This window comes from Perognathus longimembris, chromosome 2, assembly GCF_023159225.1.
Source record: "Perognathus longimembris pacificus isolate PPM17 chromosome 2, ASM2315922v1, whole genome shotgun sequence".
In the NCBI taxonomy this organism is placed as follows: Eukaryota; Metazoa; Chordata; class Mammalia; order Rodentia; family Heteromyidae; genus Perognathus; species Perognathus longimembris.
The window spans coordinates 47,559,647-47,582,313 of NC_063162.1; the positions used below are offsets into that span (position 1 = coordinate 47,559,647).

The 22,667-nt window shown below is 40.4% G+C and overlaps 1 protein-coding gene across 1 annotated transcript in view; it reads right to left on the reverse strand.

Annotated features, from left to right (window-relative positions):
• Nucleotides 1-22,667, reverse strand: part of Micu1 (mitochondrial calcium uptake 1) — a 149,765-nt gene that overhangs the window by 7,314 nt on the left and 119,784 nt on the right. The window contains exons 9-10 of the mRNA XM_048338988.1: nt 21,325-21,462; nt 10,122-10,230 (exon numbers count right to left, since the gene is read on the reverse strand). Of these exons, the coding sequence (XP_048194945.1) occupies nt 10,122-10,230; nt 21,325-21,462 (247 nt within the window). The remainder of the gene's footprint in view (nt 1-10,121; nt 10,231-21,324; nt 21,463-22,667) is intronic.

Here is a 22,667-nt window from a genome sequence, read left to right on the forward strand (position 1 = left end):
GGGCGCTTATATAATTTTACTAAATCACAATGTATTCAAACTGATGTTGTTACGCCAGAATCAATCTTCAGAATGCTAAGTGACTTTAAACTGGGGAAAATAAGCCAGGTCTCTGCATAGAAAATGCCTCATAAAGCAAACATTTATTTCAGATTTTGAGCTTCCTTGCCTACACTGTGAATAATTTTGCTTTAAAAATTGATGACTTTGTTTTAAATGAATGGAATCCTGGCCAACACTCCTCTTCACATATAAATGTTTTTACAAAAATGCAATGATGAACTGCAGTACAGGGACTTCCTCCCACAAATTTTGAAGGGATTGATAAAATAAAACACTTTTTTCCTTCATAATTTCTTCCCCACACATCTAGGTGGCATTCCATTTTTTTTCTTTTTTCTTTTTGCCAGTCCTGGGGCTTGAACTCAGGGCTTGGGCACTGACCCTGAACTTCTTTTGCTCAAGGCTAGCACTCTACCACTTGAGCCACAGTGCCACTTCCAGCCTTTTCTGTTTATATGGTGCTCAGGAATCGAACCCAGGGCTTCATGCATGCTAGGCAAGCACTCTACCACTAAGCCACATTCCCAGCCAGCATTCCTTTTCTATCTTCATGCTCTGTCTTGATTCTTGCTTTGGATGTCCCTCTGCTTCTGAGTCTCATTGCAGCACTGCATCTCCTCTCTAATACTCAGGGTCCTTTTGGTAGCAGTGGGTGCCATGAACTAAACTGGTTTGAAACTCACCCAAACCTAAATTTTATCTGTTTCATATCATACTAGTGATGATCTGAGTAAGTCACTTTCCTTCATGCAGGTTAAAAACAATGAAGTAGGAGTTTAGACACATCATTTTTTTTTTTTTTTTTTTTTTTTGCTGTTCCTTAGTCTTATTATTTTTTTTTTTTATTATCAATTGAACATAAATTTTTTTTTTTTTTACAAGGTGCTGTGCAAAGAGGGTGCAGTTACATAGTAGGGCATTGTGTACATTTCTTGTGATATCTTACAACCTGTTTTCCCATCCCTTGTCTAGGTCAGGTAGACCCATATGCAGTATACAATGTATCAAGCACATATACAGTGTTCACAGACTTGGTCTCTACTGTCTCTCCATCTCCCTTTGTTAACAGTCATATATCAGGGAGATCATGCCCCTTTGTTTTCTGTGTTCTAGGCTTTAGACACATCATTTTTAAGCTCTCTTTCAGCCCTTAAGTTTTATGACTGCCATTTCATTTAAAATGACATGATGGCTTAAATTAGTTAAAAAATATCCATATCTTCAGGAGAGGAGTCCTTAAAGAATGAAACTAAATGTAGAGACTGCTGGAGTTAGGGCTGGTATGGTGAGCAAAATTCTGAGGTGTTCCCCAACATGTTATACAAATCCCTCTGCTTAGTGTGGGAAGGCCTTTTACACATATAGGGCATCATGCTTGCAATTAGGTTACTAGAAACTTAATCTGAGGATTACAAGAGGGATCCTCCTGCTGGCTTTGAAGAAAGGAGCTCAGGCTGTGAGAGCAGGTATGGCGCGGACCTGCTGTGGCCTGTGGAGAATCGCTAGCCAGCAGAGAAAGGAGACTCAGTCCTACAATGGAAAGGAACTGAATTCTGCCAAGGACAGGAATGAGCTTACAGATTCTGACCTCCAGCTGAGAATGTAGCCCTGTTGGAATCTTGATTTCTACCTAAGATCCTGAGCAGAGAATCCAGCATGGGGATGCAGTCCTCACAGGAATGGGGGTTTGCAGCCATGGGTTATGCATTAATAGAAAGCCAAGAGCTGTCCAGTGGGGAAGGTATTTATGATTGGGAATGTCCTCCTCACATCACACTTTATATATAGCTATCCTCATTTTTAGGTACCTTTTACATTCTTATGCAGCTAATAATACTAAACTGCACAAATTAGACCTTACAGAGGCACTAGTTAGGTCTAATTAAGTTTTAAATTTCCTAACGAGGAAGTTGATTAAAGCTGCCATTTTTCTATTGGAAACTGAACAGCTTTCCCTCAGACTTCCAATATGTCTGATAAATTATAAGTTAGTTCATTTTCACATAGATATGGACATAACTTTGGGCTATAATATGCCCCTTAGAACATTACTATATTCAATAAAAATTGATTTAATTGCAGTTGTAGAACATTAAAGTTGGAAGAACCCTTGGAGATACTTAATATAACTCCAACCCAGGAGTCAGAGCAGTTGTGAACTGCTCAAGTTGTCAAAGGATGTTAACGACATAGAAGTTTAGTGCTATCTCCCTCATCATAAGCTCATCCCTTAAGACAAGATTTCCTTAGGTAGTTCTGGCCTGGAACTTGTAAGGTAGTTCGGGCTGGTGTGTAACTCATGAACTTCCTGCCTCAGCCTATGAGTGCTGGGATAACAGGTATGAGTCACCACTGATGGCTCATCCTAAGCTTTTATTAGAACATTTCACTATGCTTTCCAGGATCTGACCTTGCTTAGAATTCTTTTACTTACTTGTTACACATTGACTGAACATTTAATGTGTGCAAAGAATTGTCTTGCATCTGAATAGAATACCAAGATATAGCAAACATGGTTCATGTCTATATAATGATGAAACTCAGGAGAAGCTAAAAGCTTCTAATCCCTAATAATTACAATGTAGAACTCCTTGGCTAGTTAGAATCTGAAGTGACTATAGACTGTCTCAGAATAAAAGTAGGTCTCATCTGCTCCAAGCATGATCTTATTTTTATTTGATTGTTTTGGTGGTAGTAGGGTTTGAATCAGGGCCTTGCACTTGCTAGGCACATACTCTACCACTTGGGCCACTCTGCCAGCAGAGAGTGCTCTCTAAAAAATTTTTAATTCTTTTTTGTGCTGTTGGCAAATCAAAACCAAGGGCTTTCTCCTTCCCTTCCCTTCTCCTTCCTTCCTTTCTTTTCTTTTTTTCATTCTTTCCTTTTTTCCTTTCTTCTTTCTTTCCTCTCTTTCACTTTTTCTTGTCCAAGATTGGGACTCAAACTCAATACCTGCTGCTTTCATTCATTGGCTAGCCCTCTACCTGTTGGGGACTGTTTTGGCCTTGGTGGAGGAAGGGTGCCAAGAGTGAGACGCTGCCCTTCCCCCAGCCCTGGGACAGTGTGGGAGGGAGCCCCTCCCACCTTTCGACCTCAACCGGAAAAGAAGCCCCCTGCCCCTCGGGAGGTGAACACGTGCCCACAAAGGAAGTTCCAGGACATCACTTGAGGGGCAGCCCAGTCAGCCAATCAGTCAGTCACCCCAAGTCCTTCCCCTTCCACTTTGTCATCGTAATAAATTTCTCTGGCCTGCCCTCTGGGGGCTGAGACGCATCCCACCATCACTGCGTTTCCCTGATGCCTCCTTCCCCCCCCCCCCCCCACTCCTGGTAACATGTGAGGGGACTGGGGGGAGGGGAGGCTTCAGCAACTTTTCCTCAATTTAGCACAAGTCCACGAGAGTACGCCTTGGCCTTCTGCCGGCGGAAGGCAAGGCCGAGTGCTCTTTCATAGATTTTGGGGTTCAAGCATTTTCCCCGGGAGATCGGGGAGAAAGGGATCGTCCAGGTCCCGACATCTACCAACTGAGCCATGCCTACAATCCAGAACCTTCTCTAATGTTAAGCAAATTGTCTACCATTAAGCTCTACATCTCACCCTCTTTTCTATTTTAATTTTTTCTTTTAACTTAGTTATCATATTGGGATGGTTTTTCTTGTCTATTAGCTCTATAATAAGGTAAGAATGAAAATGAGACAGATATCTGGGTACTGTTATAATGCCAAGTTAATGTAACTCTTGACTTTCACAGTAGCCTTGAAACAAATGTTCTAATATCATTCTATAAGCTAAAAAAACACTAAGGTTTTGAGAATTTAAAAGGTTTTCTCAAGATGACTAATTAGTAACAAGGGCTCAATTCAAGGTTATGGTGGAAAAGCACTGGATGTTAGAACAGCTTCTACAAGTATCACAAACCACAGACACACTAGAACATCTGGATCTTTGGAGGCTGAAGAGTCCGCATCTGGAGCCAACACTTCAGTGTTGCTAAACTGACCACTTAGTACAAACTATCCTTGTGACATGACTTTACTTAAGTGACTTTAGGTTTTTGTGTTTTGAGATGTGGAAAAGTGATCAAGTTAGAAAGAAAAGAACACAGATGTGTGTGAGATGTTCCTCCATGAGACATGCATGCATCTAGAACAGGCCACTCCTAGGCTCTGTCACTATAAAGTAAGCATTACAGATGCCAGAGGGTGGCTAAGCTGGAGAAACTGCTCCCAAACAGAACAGAGAGCTGCAGGGGACAATATCATATTCTAGACTCAGAAGGGCATTCCCTCCAAAACACTACAGCTTACCAATTGGACATCATTTTGACTCTAAGATTGACTGACTCCTAGTTAAAGGCAATCCAAATGGTGGATCTGCTATGCTTCCTGGATCATGCTTCAGCAAGGACTTCTAGACTCTAATCTTGAAATACGCTAAGGGGCAAAATGACACATGGAAAATCTATAGACTTTGGGACTAGAAAATAGGCACACTACCACTTATCTTCCAGGTCTTAAGGATTAAGAGAAAGAACAGACATAAAGCACAGCATTGTGACCTAAGGGACAGCATTCAGGTCTTGAGTTCAAGCAACACACACACACACACACACACACACACACAGAGTTAAAATTTGATAGTTAAAAAAAAACAAAACAAAGAGGGGCTGGGGATATGGCCTAGTGGCAAGAGTGCTTGCCTCATATACATGAAGCCCTGGGTTCAATTCCCCAGCACCACATATACAGAAAACGGCCAGAAGTGGCGCTGTGGCTCAAGTGGCAGAGTGCTAGCCTTGAGTGAAAAGAAGCTAGGAACAGTGCTCAGGCCCTGAGTCCAAGGCCCAGGACTGGCAAAAAACAAAACAAAACAAAACAATAAAAAAAAAACTAAGAATAATTTCAGTTGCCAAGAACATCCTTCAGGAGTCATGTTAATGCTTTTACTGTTTATTCTCTTGACCTATCAGACAATAAAGTAAGCTATATATGTATATATATTAATTGTAAAGAATTACAGACATGGGTTGGGAATGTGGCTTAGTGCTTGCCTAGCATGCATGAAGCCCTGGGTTTGATTCTTCAGTGCCATATACACAGAAAAAGCCAGAAGTGGCATTGTGTCTCAAATGGTAGATTGCTAGCCTTGAGCAAAAGAATCTCAGGGACAGTGCCCAGGCCCTGAGTTCAAGCCCCAGGACTGATAGAATTACAGACACTTATATGACAAATTAGAATGTTCGATCTAAGGAGAATTTGGCTGGGGCCTAAATAGTATTATAGTTCAAAGTACCTGAGAGATATAACAATCCATGATTTTACCAAATTTATGATATCCTGAGGTGTTGTGAATTGGGGCTTTCCTGAAGCTTTGATTCTCCTGGCAGAAATAGGACTATTCTGAGATTTATAGGCCATAGCTCATTCTTGAGCTACAGCTCAAATGATTTTTAATTAGTTCATCATAGGAAGCCATTGAGAAAGAAGTCATGTTCAATTTCTCATTACCTTCTTCAGCAGACTATGTAAATAATTCAGACAGCTCATGAGAAGTAATAGATTGAATGTTATGCCCAGCATGCATATTAATGAGCAATAGAACTGGTTCCTCATGACCTAAAGATGACAAAAGAGTGAAAACGTACTTTTTCATGGAGAAAAATTGTTGCTTTCAGTGGTCAGAATTCCCTACAGACACTTCACTCTGAGTTGTCATGGACCATGCAGAAACTAAACTCCAATGAAACGTTCAATTTTAGGACTGGGTCATGCTAGCTATCTGGGTCTCTCACACTGTTCAGGGGCATGTTAACTTTGTAAAGGTGCTAGAAGCAAGGACCGGGGCTTACAGTGGTTCATCACTTTCTACCAAGTATGAGGCTTTGAGTTTAAATGCTAGTATGACAAAAACAATAGAAGAAAATTGAGTTCGTGAATTATAGCCCTCTTTTGGAGATTAACAATACACATTAGCAGATTAAAAGCTGGCAGGAACAGTGCTGCAAGGAAGAAATTCTACAGTTTGGTATTTTCCAAACTTTATTGAACCATAGAACATTTTTCTTCTAAAACTCTCAGAAGAACCATTACCATATTGCAGTATAGTGTGTTCTTCCTAATGCTGTTTGGGAAGCAGTGCTAAATTATGTCTAAAGACTCGTTTGCAGGCTTTACACTAGCCAAGGAAGAGAGAGTTCCAGGGCCTCTAAAAGCTGCCAATTTGAAGGTCCTAACCTTTTGGAAAAAATAAAGGCAGCTAAGATTGAGAGAAACTAAAATTGAGAAACCAGACAAAAAGGACTCCTTTCGGTACCCCTGCTCTATCTACTCTTTTCTGCTTCCAGCAGCATATGTTAGGGCCACCTGTAAGCTTCTAGATCCTTCTATGGTTAATCAGCACTTGCCTCATCAAGCTGGAACTGTTTGTATACTCAAACTCAACTTTTGCCCCTGCCTGACCATGAGTATTCTGAGGTGGAACTCTGTGCCCAGTGAGAACCTGTGCTTTTGGCTCAGTAAATGGGTGACCCACACCCCATTCTCTTTCTATGATCAACTCCAAGTAGCTGCCATTTATTAAATGTTCACCAAACAACAGGCACAAGGCTAAGAGCTTTATGTGGATTTATTCTCACAACAACCCTATGAGGTAGGTATTTTTTCTTTTTTATAAAAACATTGAAAATAAATTCAGGAATTGCCAAAGCTACCCAGCTAGTAAATGATGGAGCCAAGATGTAAGCCTGGGCAGTATGACTTCAGAGCCTACACTCTTTTTTTTTTTTTGCCAGTCCTGGGGCTTGGACTCAGGGGCCTGAGCACTGTCCCTGGCTTCTTTTTGCTCAGGGCTAGCACTCTGCCACTTGAGTCACAGCGCCACTTCTGGCCATTTTCTGTATATGTGGAGCTGGGGAATCGAACCCAGGGCTTCATGTATATGAGGCAAGCGCTCTCGCCACTAGGCTATATCCCCCAGAGCCTACACTCTTAACCAGTGTACCTTTCACTTCTGCTAAGTATGAGAAAAAATGTCTTTGCTATCAAAGTAGATGGTGGATTGCTTAAAAATTCTTACTTTGTCCAGGTAGCTCAGCTCTTGATTATTTTGCTAAGATATTATTAGCAAGTACAGAAATGAAAAAGAAGAACTTTTGGGATAAGGAAGGATTTTTGAAATGTAAGCTTTTGTCTTAACTGGTTTTTCTAAGATGGAATTAAGACACATTTCAGAAGACACTCCCCAGACTGTTCAAGAAATAGCAGAGGGGGTAGGTATATTCTGAGATTAGTTGCTTACTGTTAATCTTCCAAAGTCTTTTAATGGTCACCTTATGTAAATACATCTTAACTCTATTCAAACTAGCCAATCTGGAGATTATGAACCTAAACTCAACCAATCTGAGCAGAGGGACAGAGCCTGCTGTGTTAGGAATAAAAAGGGGAGCAGCCTGCCTGCTCTGTGTGCTTATTTGACAGATTCCTGGCGGATGGTACACCCTTCTGCAGAAGTAAAATTTGCCTTGCTACCACAATTCTTTATTTTCATGTCTATCTTTGTGACTCTAGTGACTCTTGGAGAGCATGTTTATAACATAAGATTCATCTCAGCTGTGAAACCCCACAGTTTTGTGAGGAGAGGAGTAGTGGCCTGCTATAGAAGAGTCACTAGTGTGACTGTCAGGAACATGGAGGCCTAAAATCAAGGCCTAGGACTTGAGTAGAAGGAGAATCTTCAAATGACAGGAACAGGTGGTACAGGAAAAGGACTTAGAAACGATAGCTGAGCATACACTAGTTCTTCTATACACAGCCCAGTATATGAACTGTTAACAGTACTGATAGCTTTATCTGTTTCATATGGAAGAAGATAAAGCAGACATCAAGTCTAAATGTTTAAAGAGGGGAGAACACAATGAGATTCCATCTCACCTGTCTGAATCGTCATCAAGAATACAGCAGCAAATGAGGATGTGGGAAATAGGACTCTCATCTACTCTTGGCAGGAATGTAATATAGTGCAACTACTATGGAAATTGGCATCGAGGCTCTTCAAAGAAAACAAAGATAGACCTACCATATGATCCTGCCATGCTACTGCTGGGATATACCTGAAGGAATGTAAGTCATCATATAATTGAGATACCTGTGCATCTATGCTTAAGCAGCCAAATCACGAAATCAGCCCAGGTGCCCATCAACTGAAAATATGGTATGTATATACAATTATTCAGCCACAAAGAAGAATGAAATTATGTCATTTGCAAGAAAATGGCTGGAACTAGAGATCATGATATATAGTAAAATAACCCAGACTAAGAAAGACAAATAGGGCTGGGGATATGGCCTAGTGGCAAGAGCGCTTGCCTCGTATACTTGAAGCCCTGGGTTCGATTCCCCAGCACCACATATACAGAAAATGGCCAGAAGTGGCGCTGTGACTCCAGTGGCAGAGTGCTAGCCTTGAGCAAAAAGAAGCCAGGGAGAGTGCTCAGGCCCTGAGTCCAAGCCCAGGACTGGCAAAAAAAAAGAAAGAAAGACAAATAGCACATGATCTCTCTTATATGTTGAATGTAAATCTTAGCAAATGAATGATGGGAAAGTAAAATGAAGACTGCGTGGGGGTAGGAAGCAGTGAGAGGTGGTAAGGTTAATGGAGAGGGTAAAGGCAGAGGTGAATATGATCCAAGACTTTATACACATGTATATGTGTATGTGTATAGACACAGACACAGACACAGAATAAAGGCTGCTTATTGGTGAGTAGGGACAGAAACTAGAGTGGCAAGAAGGAACTTTAGTTTAGTTTAGTTTTTTGCCAGGCCTGAGGCTTGAACTCAAGGCCTGAGTACTGTCCCTGGCTTCTTTTTGCTCAAGGCTAGCACTCTACCACTTGAGCCACAGCGCCACTGCTGGCTTTTTCTATATATGTGGTGCTGAGGAATCGAACCCAGGGCTTCATGTATACGAGGTGAGCACTTTACCACTAGGCCATATTCCCAGCCCCCAAGAAGGAACTTTAAGCACATTCAAACTTCAGTTAACAATATTACTATCATAAAGAACTTAGTAGTGAAGAACGCTTATGGCTACAAATCTGAATGCATCACAAATAAAATAGGTTGATAACTACTAGGCCAAAGACATGTACAGTATAGAATATAGCAAATACTACAAGATGTTAATGGAACTAGATACAGGTGCTCTTTAAATAATTCTCTCAACCATTCTGAATGTTTGAAATTTTTATCTTAAAATTCTGGGGAAGAAAATTGCTTTAAATCCCTTGATTCTCTCATGTATGGAAATTAAAAATGAATTTATATCAAGTAAGCCATCAGGGGGCACCATTCTCAGAGTCATGATTTTATCCTTATTTCTTGCTTTATTTTTGCAGTGGTGGGGATCAAATTCAGAGTCTCATACATGCAAAGCAAGTACATGGACAACAAGCAATACCCCTAACATATGACTTTATCTTAAAAATATTTAACCAAAGAGGTAAAGCAAACCATTCCTTTTGTTCAAAGACATAATTGCAGACTGTCCTTAGCTTACATTATATACACCCTGGCTCTGGCTCTAAGTTCTGTAGTTCCCTGCACTTGGCCTTTGTATTGATGCCTATTTCCAAGCTAATCACTACAAAATGGGCAGGTGCCCTGACAATACCTTAACACAGTGAGGCAGAGCTGCTGGAATGAAGTGGAAGGCTCATATGATGCCAACAAGACAAATCACAAGATAATGCTAAGAAAAACTAATGTTTAAGTTATTCATTAATTATTATTATTTTTTGCCAGTTTGGGGGCTTGAACTCAGGGTCTGGACACTATCCCTGAGCTCCTTTTGCCTAAGACTAGCACTTTACCAGTTGAGCCACAGTGCCACTTCCAGCATTTTCTGTTTATGTGGTAGGGAGGAATCGAACCCAAGGCTTCATGCCTGCTAGGCAAGCCACATTCCCAGATAGAAACTGACATTTTAAAGAAAGGTAGTCACTGAATCAGATTACAGATTCAATGTTTATATCTTCAAGAAAGAACTTTTGGGTTTCATTACCTTTATCAAGAGATGCTCCAGCCATATGGTAAAAGCTCAGGGCAGTATCCACATCATTAATGTTCTTTAGGAAAGTAAAGAAATTTTCCACTTCCTGAAATGTCAGACCCTGAAAGAGATGATAAGGCAAGGGCTGTAGTAAAACAACTGAAATGCAAAAATTAGGTACCAATCTTTATGTCTGTAAGTCAGGAATTAGTGCTTGTATCTAGAACAGACTGAATAAACTAGTCAAATTTGTACATTACAGGAGAATAAAATTTTAGAACATTATCTTGAGAAAAGCAAACTGGCTAATTGCTTCCCTTCAATATGTACATTTCAACACAAAGCTGCTTGCAGTGATGGCTGGCTATTTTTCATGAAAATATTTTTAACTGTGCTTTTTAAATCATCACACTATTCATGGCATGTCCTAAGTAGGCTGAAGCTGCTTATCTGCTATATGTCTGAAGAAGTAACATTGGAGTCAGGACTTCCATTTTAATAGTCTGTTTTTAGGCCAGCTAAGCTTTCTGAAGCTTAAGCCAATTAGAAAGTCACTAAAGTCAGTGATATACAAAGGATGGCTTAGCAAAACCCAAGCGCAAAAAAAGCTGTTCATTACCTCAATTTAAAAGTTATTAATGAATTGGTAGCCTATGCCTATAATCCTAGCTACTCAGATTTAAAGATCTCAGCTCTAAGATGGTCTGGGCAGACACATCCAAAAGACTCTTATTTCCAATTAACCAGTAAAAACCAGAACTAGAGGCTTGGCTCAAGAGGTAGAGTGATATATATATTTAAATAGCATTCCTGGGCACTGGTGGCTCATGAATGTAATCCTAGCTGCTCAGGAGGCTGAGATCTGAGGATCATTGTTTGAAGCCAGAAGTTTGTAAGACTCTTAACTCCAATTAACCACCAACAAGGCAGAAGTGGAGCTGTGGCTCAAGTGGTAAAGTGCTAGCCTTGAGAAAAAAAATGCTCAGGGACAGTTTCTAGACCAAGTTCAAATCCCAGGACCAGCATATACAAAACACAAAAACACATAACACAAAAACACATACATGCACTCTTGTGTGCATGCATGTTTGCATGTGTGTGCATACACAGACACTCATAAAATTCTTAAAACAGAAAGAATATGGTAGAAAAATATTTCCTATTCTGAAAACAAATCTCTAATGTTTGCTAGGTTGTTTTGTTTTTTTTTGTGAAACATTAAATGCTACACTTAAAGACAAGAATGGTTACCCTGCAATTATCTAAGGGGGGAGAGAGAGAGAGAGAGAGAGAGAGAGAGAGAGAGGAGGGGGGAGAGGGAGGGAGGAGAGAGAAACAGCTGAACAGAATGGTTATTCATTTCATGGCCTGGGAAAACAGTGAATACAAATCATATTACTTCACTATTAAATCCAAATATCTAACACTTTTTCCATATCATTCCTAATTTTTATTGTCATGATGATGTACAGAAGGGTTACACTTAGATACTTAAGGTACATGGATACATGTACCTTATCTTGTCATACTTCTTACTCCCTTTCCTCATTTTTCTCCTACCTTCCCTCCCCCCCCAACTCGTCCCCCCTTCATCATTTTTCTTAACCTTCCCAGTGATGGACATTGTCATTCTAGTCTACAATGCTTATGAATTGTATGATTATTAACAATAAAACAATTAATTCCAGATCAGATGATATGTACATTTCTTTCCTTTTGCTTAGTGTAATCTGTTCCTTCTTTGTCTCTCATTTCTTCCCTTCCTGCAATGCCTTTGAGTTGTTTAGTTTGCTTTCATCAATATCCATTACAGCTATTGGGCCCCCTCTACTGTGTTTTTTTTTCCACTCATTTTCCACTCATTCTGTGCCCTCCTCCCAGCTTCCCTCAGATGGGTATGTGTATACACCATATGTGAGGGTAAAGAATATAAGGTCCTCTAAATACTATAAGACTAATTAAGAAGTCCTCTGCTAGGGGCTGGGGATATGGCCTAGTGGCAAGAGAGCTTGCCTCGTATACATGAGGCCCTGGGTTTGATTCCCCAGCACCACATATACAGAAAACGGCCAGAAGTGGCGCTGTGGCTCAAGTGGCAGAGTGCTAGCCTTGAGCAAAAAGGAAGCCAGGGACAGTGCTCAGGCCCTGAGTCCAAGGCCCAGGACTGGCCAAAAAAAAAAAAAAGAAGTCCTCTGCTTCCTTATCTTTGGAGTTCTTTTCAGTCTGGATGTTATCTTAGGAACATATGAAGTAGTGTTTGGATTTTACTTTTTGATGTCTTTCTCCCAAGACTAACCTTTCCTGGTCTCACTGTGATTGATATCTTGGGTCCTGTTTGCTTTCTCATGTCTCTTTGTTATTTAATTCCAACACCTGCATATCAAGGAGATCATGCTTCCTTTGTATCTCTGTTCTTGGCTTGTCTCACTCAACATGTGTAGAATTCCATTGTATACAGGTACCACATTTTTTGGATCCATTCATCTGCAGTGGGGCATGTGGGTTGTTTCCATTTCTTGGCTATTGTGAACAGTGCAGCAATGAACATGGAGGTGCAGGTGTCCTTGTCGTATCCTGGATCCTGTTGCTCTGGGTATATGCTTAGGAGCGGTATGACTGGATCAAGGGTATATCTATGTTTTTTTTTTTTTTTGAGGAACCTCCAGACAGCTCTCCAGAATGGTTATACCAGTTTACATTCCCACCAGCAGTGCAATAGGGTTCCTCTTTCTCGGCATCCACTCCAGCATTTGTTGTTGCCTGAGTTCAGAGTATAGGCCATTCTAACTGGGGGAAGGTGGTAATCTCAGTGTTGTTTTTATTTGTATTTCCTTTACTGCCAGGGATGTTGAACATTTCCTCATGTGTTTCTTTGCCATTTTTTTCTTCTCCTATGAAGTCTCTCTTTAGTTCACTTGCCCATTTATTGATTGGTTTATTAGGCTTGGGAATAATTAGTTTCTTGAGCTCTCTGTATATGATGGATATTGGGCCTTTGTTTGTTGCAATGCTGGTGAAAATCTTTTTCCAATTGGTTGGCTGTCTTTCTAGCTTAGTAGCTATGTCTTTAGCTGTGCAGGAACTTTTTATATTAATGTAGTCCCATTTGTCAAGTCTCTCTCTAACCTGTTGTGCCCTTGGAACTTTGTTCAGGAAGTTCCTGCCTATGCCTATAAGTTCTAGTGTCTCTCCTACTGTCCTGCAGTAGAGTCAGAGTTTCAGGTCTGATGTTGAGGTCTTTAATCCATTTTGAGTTGATGTTAGTGCATGGTGACAGGCTAGGGTTCCCTTTGAGTTTTCTGCATGTGGCTGCCCAGTTTTCCCAGCACCTGTAGTTGAAAATAGTTTTCCATTGTATGACTTTGGCTCCTTTGTCAAATATCAGCTGACTGTAAGATGTGGTTTTATTTCTGGGTCTTCTACCCTATTCCATTGATCCTTGGGTCTGTTTTTGTGCCAGTACCAGGCTGTTTTTGTTATTATGGATAACACTTTGTTTTTATTATATAGATACAATGAAGAATATTTATTGAGTACTTACTAACCACTTGGTACTATGCCAAGAACAGTGAGGAATAAAGTTGCACTAGACATGGTGATGGTTTTATGGGGCTTAGAATTTTAGATGGCCTTCGTATGTGTGTATGTATTTGTGTGTGTTAGTCATGGGGCTTGAACTCAGGGCTTGGGTGATTTCCCTGGGCTTCTTGTGCTCAAGGCTAGCACTCTACCACTTGAGAGCTCCACTTCTGGATTATTTGGGATAGTTAATGGCTATAAGAGTCTCATGGACTTTTCTGCCCCTGCTGGCCTTGAACCACAATCTTTAGCTCTCAGCCTCCTGAGTAGCATGGATGATAGGTGAGAACCTCTGGTGCCTGGCTTAGATAGTCTTCTTAGAGAGAAGTATGAAACATTTTTTCTTGGTAATCATTTTAGTAAAAAACCCAGAGATGTCTAAGAATAAAACTAGAGTAAGATTATCCCTAGAGCTCTGTGGATGTTAAAAGGGAAACTAAAAGTATATGTTGCTGTAAATTGGGCCATTCAGACTATAAGCTGTAATTTCTGAGTCTATTGGCATGTGGTTTGAACTGAAATGCCAGCCTGGGCAGGAAAGTTTGCGAGATTCTTATCTCCAGTGAACTACTTGGAAAAGGCTGGAAGTGGCACTATGGCTCAAGTGATAGACTGATAGCCTTGAGCCAAAGAAGCTCAGGGACAGTGCCCAGGCCCTGAGTTCAAGTCGAACTCACACACACACACACACACACACACACACACACATGCACGCACACACGCGCGCACACACACACAGAGGAAGATGTAGTGGAGCATGCGTTAATCTTAGCAACTTGGGAGATAGAAGTAGGAGGATCTTGAGGTCTAGGCAAGCCTGAGCAAAGTTAGCATTGAGACCTTGTCTCAAAAACAAAATATAATTAAAAGGGTAGGGGATGTAGGTCAGCGGTAGAACACTTGCTTAACATGCATGAAGCCCTAGGCTCAGACCTCAGTCATGTAATTAGTTATTACTATTAATGCAATTAATTAATTTGTTAATTAAAATATTTGAATAAGGGCTTGGAATGTGGCTTAGGGGTAGTGCTTGCCTAGCATGCATGAAGCCCTGGGTTTGAGTCCTCAGCACCACATAAACAAAAAGTGCTGGAAGTGGCACTGTGGTTCAAATGGTAAAGTGCTAGCCTTAGGCAAAAGAAGCTCAGGGATAGTGTCCAGACCCTGAGTCCCAAGCCCCTAAACTGGCAAATACATACATACATACATACATACATACATACATACATACATACATACATATATAAGTGATCAATACAATTTAAAAATATTTGAATAAACATTTTACCAAACAAGATATAGAATGAATGAGCATATAAACTGAGGCTCAGCACCATTAGTCACAGGAAAATGCACATGAAAATCACAATATTAGAACGACATACAAAAAACAGACAACAGCTTGTGTTGGTACGGATGTGGAAAAGTAAAATGGTATGGCCTCTTAGGAGAATGGTCTGAGGACCACCCAGTTTGAGAGCTGACTTGAAAATAACTAATGCACAAAGGGCTAGCAATGTGGCTCAAGTGGTAGAATGTCAGCCTAGAAGGCAAAAATACCATGAGATGAAAAACTCCAATATTGTCAAAAGAAAATAAACAAAATAAAACATAAATATAACATACGAGTCAGCTATTTCACTCCTCTCTCTCTTTTTCTTCCTGCCAACATTAGGGCTTGAATTCAGGGCCTGGGTATATCCCTTAGCTTTTTTGCTCAAGGCTGGTGCTCTATCACTTGAGCCACAGTTCCACTTTTGGTTTATTTATTTTTTTGGGGGGGGGGGGTGGTTAAGTGGAGATAGATTCACACAGACTTTCCTGCCCAGGCTGGCTTCAAACCTCAGTTCTCAGATCTCAGCTTCCTGAGTAGCTAGGATTACAGTCATGAGCCACTGGCACTAGGCTCCTAGGAATCTTAGGAGAAAGGTCATTGTAAAGACTTGTGTGTAAATACTCATAGCAGTATTACTCATAATAGCCCAATTAAACAATTCTATTGTTAAGTGACTGGTGAATGAATAAAAAAGTAGTGTATCTAACCAGTGCAATCTATTTTTTACTCAAAAGAGTAATGAATGATTAATATAAATATCAACATGGATAACCCTTAAAAACATTATGCCAAATAAAAGAAGCCATATATAAAAGACTTCAATATTATATGACAGACTCAGAAAAGGGAAATATATAGTGACAGAAAGCCAATTTATATTTGTCTGGGGCTAGAGCAGAAATGAGGACTTGCCAAAAATTAGCAGGGGGTGGGGGTGAGGATCATTCTGTGGTAATGGATATATTTGAAAACTGGATGGCAGTAATCACATAATGTAAGTTAGTAAGAATAATTGGATTGTATACTTAGAATGGATAGACTTTTATGGTAGTCAAATTATACCTCAATACAGTTGTTTTAAAAACTAAAATGCAGTTAGTGAAGATGAGAATAGTGATGAGGGAAATGTGGCTTCCTCTGGAGATGGTGCTGGCAGGCCAAGGATGACTGCAAACACAGCATAATGAATGAGGCCCTTGCCCTGGCTTTTAAATCACTCATAGCAAATTCATCTGCCAGCAGTCAATCCAATTGCCCAAGTTTCCTCTATGGCCCATTGAAAAGATAAAATAGCTTTCTTCCTTCTTCCTTATATAACATACCTCTCACCTATCTTATCATCTATCCTCTTTATGGAGATGCTTCATAAAACATCTTCCTATGGTAAGCCCCAGACTTCTCTTCAATTGCAGCCTGGCAGCAGGGAAAATTGCACCCTTTTTACTACTTATATTTCTACAATTCTAGCTCATGTTCCTAAAACATCATTTTCTTCATATATTCATCTCTCCTGCTGACAAAATATCAGTGATTTCCTGTTGCCTCCTGGATAAATCCCCAAGAATCAGTCTTCTACCATCTCTTCCATAACTTGGTTTTTCAGCTATTTCCCTTAGAACTGCAGGCTGGACCCTGGTGACACTGGCTTCTTATTTCCCCCTAAAACCTGTGCTTTTTCAAGTCATGAGGAATAAGGAACAACAATACACAAGATTAGTGGAAAGATGATAGAAGATTCTAGAAGATAGACCTTCCTGGCTCTGGATCCTGGTGTTACTTTGTAAGACAATGTATGATCCTGATAAATAACTAAGGCTTATAGGAGTAAACCTTACTTGATCTGTTAAACAGGAGTCTTGTGGCAACTAGGGAGAAGACAGGAAAAATGTTCAGCACATAAGAAGTACTAAGTATGTAGTAGGTAGCAGTCAGTAGTAAGCTAGCAGGCTCATCGTTGTAGAACTAGTGATAATGAATTCATCTTACTAAACTCTGAAATAGACTCTCTTCTCTGGCACATGTAGAATCGTGAGGGCTAGGAAACAGGAAAGGCTGAGGTAAATGAATCTGTGGAGCCTTTGAGAAACATATACCTGCATCTGCCCATGGAGCTTCTGATTTAATTGGTTTAAAGAAGGTCCTGGCAACCACATTTCTTTAAAATTCCCCTAGTGATCCTATGTTGAGAAACACTGCTTCAGAGAAAGGTGTGATTAGAGAAAGAACATTTTGCTATGGAAATGACAGGACCTGGAATAGGAACCTGCCTTGCATTTTAGTCAAGGCTCTGGGGGACCACTGATTTCTTTTTCTCTGTCTCTATATTCTCAAAGGAACAATGGTACCTAACAAGGCTGACAGAAAGTCCAAAACAAACAAACAAAGGAGAGAAGGGGGGGAGGAGGAAGAAGGGAGAGAGACAGAAAGGACAGAAAGAGAGAGAGAAAGAGAGAGAGAGAGAGAGAGAGAGAGAGAGAGCTGTGATGCATTGCAAGGCCATTAGGTTATATGCAAATATTTATTTACTATACCACTAGGCCCTTCAGTCTTTCTGGTCTGGTTTGATAGTGCCAAATGAAAACTTACACATTCATGTTAACAAGTCCAAAGTGGAATAAAAGAAGCAATTAGAAAGCAAATGGTGATTCCCTCTGAAAGGAAAATGGTTCTAGAGAGATGGACTGGTAACCTGAGGAGAAAGGCCCTTTATTAACTCTCATTTTAGTTAATTGCTGTGTTCACAACTATTTAATCAACAGGAAAGGACAATCAATCTTAATCTCCTAGCTAAGTAGGGTAGAAATTCTGGCGAGAAGTAATTTAGCACTGCAGGCTTCCAATTTCACAGAATTTGTCCTTTCATTGCGAAGCTCTTTTGCAAGGTCTTCAGGTCCAAAATTAACCCTTGCCAAAGCTAAGTCACTATGCCTTCAAGGGAGATGACTTTAACTCAATTTATTACTTTTAACTATGAATTCATCATAAAATATGAATTGCCTATCATGACAGATAGTTAATTTAAGGTCACATCAATGTCTTGGGCCAACCTTTAAAAGTAAATCTGGTCAGGCTGGAGATACAGCTTAGTGGTACAACAATTGTTTTAGTATGTATGAGGGTTGAATTCCAGCACAAAAGCAAACAGTCAACAACCCCTTCCAAAAAAGCAGAGTAAAACCATATGTCAATAGAGAGGAGTGTTTCCTAATTCAAGTCCGGTGCTTCCTGCAAGGTAGCGAAAAAAACCACCTAATACTTATAATCAATTTTCTGAAGTTACTATTTCCACAAATGCAATCTGGGGGATGGATGGTGTAGGAGCGGTCTCTGGGAGAGGAATAATATTCTCCCTCACTTTCCGTTTATGACAAGGTTTCCCCACAACCCAGAGAACAGGTGCTGCAGGAACAGGCTGGGCTGAGCTGGAAGCAGCTGGCATTTTCTTTTGGAGGCTAGCCTGTGCTTGATTGCAGTCCACAGCACGGGGCAGCGATCCTTTCAGCCTCTCAACATCCAAGACAAGGAGGAAAACATGGCTGAGCAGTGCTTTCTGGCAACAACAGTGGCAAATACTACTTATGCAGAACTTCTTACATTAACACTAAGAAAACTGGGACAAATGCTAGCTATCCTATTCCTTATGTTCACTTACTTTTTTTTTTGTTTTAAAGCTAGAATGGTCTTTATGGCAAGCATTTAGGATAAACTTCTCAATTTTGGAGCCAATAGGGTCAAATAATTTGTTGTTAATGACCACAGGAGCCTCCTCAAAACAAGACTAAAAAAAATGTGTCAACAAAAAGGATGGTTTCTGGGCTGGGGATATAGCCTAGTGGCAAGAGTGCCTGTCTCGGATACACGAGGCCCTAGGTTCGATTCCCCAGCACCACATATACAGAAAACGGCCAGAAGCGGCGCTGTGGCTCAAGTGGCAGAGTGCTAGCCTTGAGCAAAAAAGAAGCCAGGGACAGTGCTCAGGCCCTGAGTCCAAGCCCCAGGACTGGCAAAAAAAAAAAAAAAAGGATGGTTTCCTAATTCCTAATGCAAACACTATGCTTCCAGCAAAGGGGAAGACTCAAGACTTCCAAAAGGCTCATGTCTACCATGTCACACTACCTTGGCAATCTCTCATAGAATATTTTTAGTGCCAGCTCATGGCCAGTGAGAAGGAGATAAGGCTGGAAATGAGAAGATCTGGGTGTCAATCTAGCCCAGTGTGTGTGTGTGTGTGTGTGTGTGTGTGTGTGTGTGTGTGTGTGTGTGTGTGTGTGATTTTGGAAGTCAGGTCTCTGCTTCAGTTAGTTCACCCTATCAACTGGCCAGACTCACCAGGTGCAGTGGGAATTGAAGGATGTTAGAGAGCAGTGGTGATTGGAACATCCACAAATCCATTGTCCTCAAGCTCAGGGCTGCTCTAGATTTGTCCTCATCTCTTCCTAAATTTTCTACAAATGTTACTGTCAGTGTGTTGCTCCAACACTTGCTCCTTCTCAAACTGTTTTCCATAAAGTATTTGGAAGGCAGGATTCTAGGTGTGTAACAATACACTACACAGGGTTATTTCTTCAAATATATCCACAACTGTATCATTTTACTTCTCAGCTGTTTAGTAGCTTCTTATGTTACTGTAAATGAAGTCTACACTCCTTTTGTACCTATGACAACTGTGTCCTGGTCCTCTCTCTCTCTCTCTCTCTCTCTCTCTCTCTCTCTCTCTCTCTCTGACTTCTCAGGCATTCTCCTCATTGTTCAGTATGTTTGAACCACGCTAGTCTCTGTTCAGTTTCTCACATGTTGACCTTTCCAATGTGGGCTGAAAGTTTGTGGCCCCATCTCAACTCTCCATATTCACGTGTGACTGTATTTGGAGACAGAGCCTCAAAGGAAATAATGAAATTAAGTGAGGTCATAAGGGAGGGTCCTCTAATATCATAGGATTCATTTCCTTATAAGAAAAAACAACAACACTCTGTCTCCCCCTGCATGAGGAAAGCCCTGTGGAGACAGTCTCCAGAACTATGAGAAAGTAAATTTCTGTTGTTAAAACCACTCAGTGTGTAGTGTTTTATTATAGTGGCCAGAATAAACTAATAAATCACCTCATAGATTTTTTATACAAGTGATTTTCCTCTTCCTAGACCTGTCTCTTCTTACTTCCATACTTTCTCTCTCTCTTCTTTCTTTCTTTTTTTTTTTTTTTTGCCAGTCCTGGGGCTTGAACTCAGAGCCTAAGCACTGTCCCTGGCTTCTTTCTGCTCAATGCTAGCATTCTGCCAACTTGAGCCACAGCGTGGTGCTGAGTAATAGAACCTAGGGCTTCATGTATAGGAGGCAAGCATTCTTGCCACTAGGCCATATTCCCAGCCTCTCTCTCATTTCTTTTCTACTTTCATTTACTGTCTTCTAACTGGACCATTATGCTAAGCAGTTCTTCTATAGCTCACCAGTTACTACTATTTCACCAAAGCCAACAAATGTGTTCATTTTTTTTCTTTCTTTCCTTCTTCAGTTGTGGGCCATGAACTCAGGGCCTAAATGTAGTCACTGAGTTCTTTTGCTCAAGGTTAAGGTTCTACCTACTTAAGCCACAGTGCTACTTCCAGTTTTCTGGAGATAAGAGTCTCATGGGAATTTTTCAGCCTGGGCTGGCTTCAAACCATCATCGTCAGATCTCAGCCTCCTGAGTAGCTCAGATTACAGACCTGAGCCACTGGCTCCCATGTAGGTGTGTTCATCTTTACCTAACTGGACCTTCTGTTACATGGGACACTGTAGAATCCTCAGCTCTCCATTCTTCTTCCTTGGCTTTGATTTTACTACTCTCTTTAGGCATTTCTCTAATTCTTCTAGGTTTTTTACATGTTGTTTAGATATTGGTGTTCTAATAAATTTTGTCATTGGCACACAGATTTTTTTCTTCTATATAATATTATCCTTGGGAAGTCTGTTCTTATGGTGCTAACTATAACCATGTATTTGATGATCCTAAATACAGGAGACCTCTGAGGTAGACTGAATATCATCATTACTACTTGGACAATGAACAGGTATTTTAAATTCAAGACATTCATAACTCAATTATTTATCTTCCCATTCAAACTAGCCTTTCTTGGAATTTTCAATCTTAGTGCATGGTGCTACCTTTTGCCTAAAAAAGAAACTGAGGGCTCTTCTGCTCTCCCTCTCTTCTTCCTTGACCATTGCTCATGATTTTTGTTCCTTTAGGATGGAGAGATTCATTAGCTGTAATCTTTGTTTTATGACACACACATCTTTCCCTTTTCCAGCAAAGAGACCTACCTTGCCATCTTTGAAGTGTTTCTTGAGCTGCTTCTGCATGGCGGTCAGCTTCTTGGATTGCACTCCACTGTAGGCCAGCAGCATGCCGCCAAACTGCCTCTCAGTAATTCTCCCATCCACAGGATCATGGCGTTCAAACTGTGAAGAAAACAGTAAGAATGGTCTTGAGTTACATGGGAAGAATTTTGACATGCTATGTGGAACAATCAGTTGTGTTTGATGGCAGAAAATAGTGGATGGCTGGGGCTGTATTTGTAAATTACCAGTTGTAGCAAGAACTCAAAAAGCTAAGAAATAGATCAAGATTTTTCTCCCAGACTTAGAGAAGTTCTCTAAGTACAAGTTCTCTGGGCTCCAGTCTACTCATGGAAAAAACAGAACTGCTTGTGCATATGTATGAAACTATTACCATAAAATATATTACTCTGTAATAACATGTACTAATAATACAATAACATCAGAATAATAACAGCAGAAAAAGAACTTCTATAGCCTCTTGTACCTCTCACAGATCAGAAGCATCCTGGTGAGGATAAACCCAGTTTAAAGCTCCACATAAATGCATGTCACTATTAGTAATAAACACTCTCTAAGATCAACCATGGCCCTGCTTCTTAGAACTAAAAATGTAACTGTTACAAACTTAATTATGCCTACAAGGAACTCAATTACATATTGAGTTCTTATAGATGTGTTTTTATCTATATATGATTCTGGAGTTTTTGATAAGAGTAATGTATTTTCAAGTTTTCCTCAAAATGACAATCAGATGTTAGGAAATCAATAGAGTTTAGAAAAAATGCATAAAGTGTAAGATGTCCTCATTAAATGTGTTAACCTCAAAGTTACTGGAAAATCAGTAAATAAAAATGCAAATGGAGGGGCTGGGAAAATGGCCTAGTGGCAAGAGTGCTTGCCTTGTATACATGACGCCCTGGGTTTGATTCTTCAGCACCACATATATAAAAAACGGCCAGAAGTGGCACTGTGGCTCAAGTGGCTGAGTGCTAGCCTTGAGGAAAAAAAAAAAAAAGAAGCCAGGGATAGTGCTCAGGCCCTGAGTTCAAGGCCCAGGACTGGCAAAAAGCAAATGGAAAAGTTAATAAAGGGCCAGTAGTTAATGTTCATGATGTCAGAAATCAAGATTTTCATTTAATAATAGGACAAGAAAGCTATCTCATTCCTAGCTGCAATGCTAATAATACCTGTGAACATAGGAACAATACAATGGCTAAATGTGGGTTCAGTAATCAACTAGAATGCAGAATGATTTGAAGATGAAATGGCAGTTACAGGGAAACTTTCAGATACCTATACAGCAGCCTAATCTTGTTTTCATGGAA